A 2,919-nucleotide genomic window follows, 5' to 3' on the forward strand; every position below is an offset into this window, starting at 1 on the left:
GACAGTCGAAACGTAGGGATTACGAAACAATTTAAAAACTGGGTTCGCCAAAACGCAAATAAGAATTCATTGAATTGAATTCTGAAGAATATATTAAATGACTTTTAAAGGAAAAAATATTAGAAGTTTTGACATATATACAAAGAGCTAGACAATATTAATTAATCAACTAATAATTACTTAAGAAACAGAAAATGAAGGTTACGGTTTGATAGCTTTAGAGTTGACCTATGACTGGTTAACATTTTTATTTATATATCATGCAGACTATAGATTAATAGCGTTAGAGCTCGCCCATGATTAGTTGCATTGAACCAATAGTTATTGCTTTTTTTTTTTGCTTGAATTTTCAACTTTCTTAACTAATTAATGTACAAAAAGTTTGAATTTTCAATGTATACATGATTTTGGATACAAACCAACCAGAAATGGAGTAACAGCAATCTTTCGTAACGGAATATTGTGAATTTGCGTTGTTCCATTCGTTAAATACTTTAAAGATTTTTCAACATATTATTTTCAATGTCACTTGCGATAGCATTCCTTGAGGGATTCATAGAAACAAGACTTTGGCAGCAAGAAGTTCTGAGTGCTTGTTTCTCAAATGTAAAGTTGCAAATTTCATAGCAAAATTAACATAAAAATTTTCGACGCTTCTGGCATACTTGTAAAAAGATAATATATACAATTAAAGAGGTAATTCAACAATATTATTTATTTATTCAAAGAGACGGTACAAACGAGGCTAAAACGATTTAGATAGATAATAGCGATAATTAATATGTATAGAAATGCGTGGTCATACCATTAGGCACGTCATCCGAAGTAGCTCCACAGCCGATAATGCAAATGATGTATAGAGATTAAGAAACACATGCCAAGTCCCCGCCAGTATTAACTCAGCCGAGCAAAGTGGTAATTGTACATAACTGCGAGAATAATTCACAAGTTTAAAACGATGGGCATTGTTAAAAATGGCGTTAAACATTATTGGAAACAAGAATAGGTTCGATAATTTTTGGAACACTTCCATGGCGATGATTAAAACAACAAATGTTAGACTTCAAAAATTCTTACTTAGCTATATCACACAATTTCGCTGATCGAAAACGGCGACCAAATTTTATATTTCCATTCCCATAATGTGACAATCGCACGCTAAAAGTTATTATAAATCCAGATTGCGGAAACTCTGCCAAAGTAATGAGTTCATTTACCTGATTTCGAGTTTTTTGGCAAGTGTGTTCATTTTTTTTTTATATCATTGTACGAGACTGAGGCGCGATAATTAAGTGAGCACGTAAGAAAAAGTAGAAAAACGAAGTTATAAGTATATATTAAATTTGTTTTTGATAATATAAAACGATTATTATAAGTTATCAGCAAACAAATTAATTGAATCCATAATGACAACAAACATTAAAACCTCAAATTTAACGACACCTGGAATTGTCGCCGCTGTAGAAAATGCTGAAACTTTGGGTAAACCGGAAAGCTCTGATCAGCCTGTAGCAAAGAGAGTACGTTTAGAGGATTGTAAAGAGCAAACAGTGACAACAACTGATGAATCGCAGCAAGATGCTTTAGTTACTTCTACTGTGGGCCTGCGACGTTTCAAGCGTATACCCATCTTTATCGTGGATTATCATAATGATGTGTTGGAATTCATTTATCGTTGCTTAGCCTCCAGGCACTTGCCCTTGGAAAACAATACCTTGCTGCACTTTGACTCTCACCCAGACATGGTTATATCACGTGAAATACCAGCTAGTGCCGCTTACGACAAGGAAACAATGCTAGGTGAATTGAGTATTGAAAATTGGATTATGCCGGCTTGCTATGCTGGCCATTTTAATCGTGTCATCTGGATGAAGAATTCGTGGTGCAAGCAAATGCCAGTTGGCAAATATAACTTCAAGGTGGGCCATAGAGGAAACAAAATCAGTGTAGACTGTCCTTTGGATTATTTTATATCCGAGGGAAATTATTGTCAAACGTCTGAATTGGAGCAGGCACGTGATTTGGAACTGCAAGTTTTGAATAACGACGCTGAAAGGCCCCCCCGATCCGAAACTAATACTAGCTGCTGAAGATTGCGCAAACTATATATTGGATATAGATCTAGATTTCTTTAGCACTTCTAATCCATTTTTAGAGATCTACAAAGACGCCAATTGTTATGAGCAACTAAGCGAAATTTTTCATTTTGAAAGTGCCACTGAATCAAATGCGTCTGGCACAACTGAGAAGAGAAAACAACAATTGGAAGTTTTGAAAAGAATTTTTGAGCACTTGGAAGAGAAACGTACTTTTGAAGGTTTGGCGAAACCTGATACCAATATAGTATCTGAAGAGATATTTAAGAAAATCGAAAATTTAGCTGACTCTTTGCAAAAGTGTTATGCCGACGATGAGATTGATTGGTTGGTAATTTTTGATTCGGGGAGTACCAGCGATACCAATGGCTTGCCACATCATATTAGTACTGATACAGAATTAGAATTATATTATCAACAATTCAAACAGTTCCTAATACAATTACCTCATCCGCCAGTTTTAATTACAATGGCTTGCTCAGCTGAAGATGATTATTGTCCAGGTAATCAAGTCATACAGGAACGAGCCGTAAAAATATTGCAAGAAGTCTTCCAGGAGAAGGTACATGAAAAACCAATTTTGCACTACATGGATGACGAGTGGGATATAATGCAATTGTAAGCAAAATCGTGCCGATCGAACTTCGAGCACCCGCTGGAAACAATGTTCAGGAGTAAGGAGTATTTTTAATTTTTCGTTCTAATAATGAATAATAAATAGTGAATTTGAAGTTGGAATTTCGTTTGTAAAATTTCTAAATATATTTTATTATAATTATTACGATAAATGATAAAATCAAATAAAATTTGATGGAGCTGGATA

General features: G+C 34.5%; 1 protein-coding gene across 1 annotated transcript; it reads left to right on the forward strand.

The window, feature by feature from the left end:
* Positions 1-1,191: 1,191 nt before the first annotated feature.
* LOC119643885 (UPF0489 protein C5orf22-like) lies at positions 1,192-2,870 on the forward strand. The gene is given in 2 exon segments (XM_038043385.1): positions 1,192-2,057; positions 2,059-2,870. Coding segments are annotated over 2 exon segments (1,311 nt in total). The 5' UTR covers positions 1,192-1,406; the 3' UTR covers positions 2,719-2,870.
* The last annotated feature ends 49 nt before the right edge of the window (positions 2,871-2,919 follow it).

This window comes from Glossina fuscipes, unplaced genomic scaffold, assembly GCF_014805625.2.
Source record: "Glossina fuscipes isolate IAEA_lab_2018 unplaced genomic scaffold, Yale_Gfus_2 66921, whole genome shotgun sequence".
Taxonomy (NCBI): domain Eukaryota; kingdom Metazoa; phylum Arthropoda; class Insecta; order Diptera; family Glossinidae; genus Glossina; species Glossina fuscipes.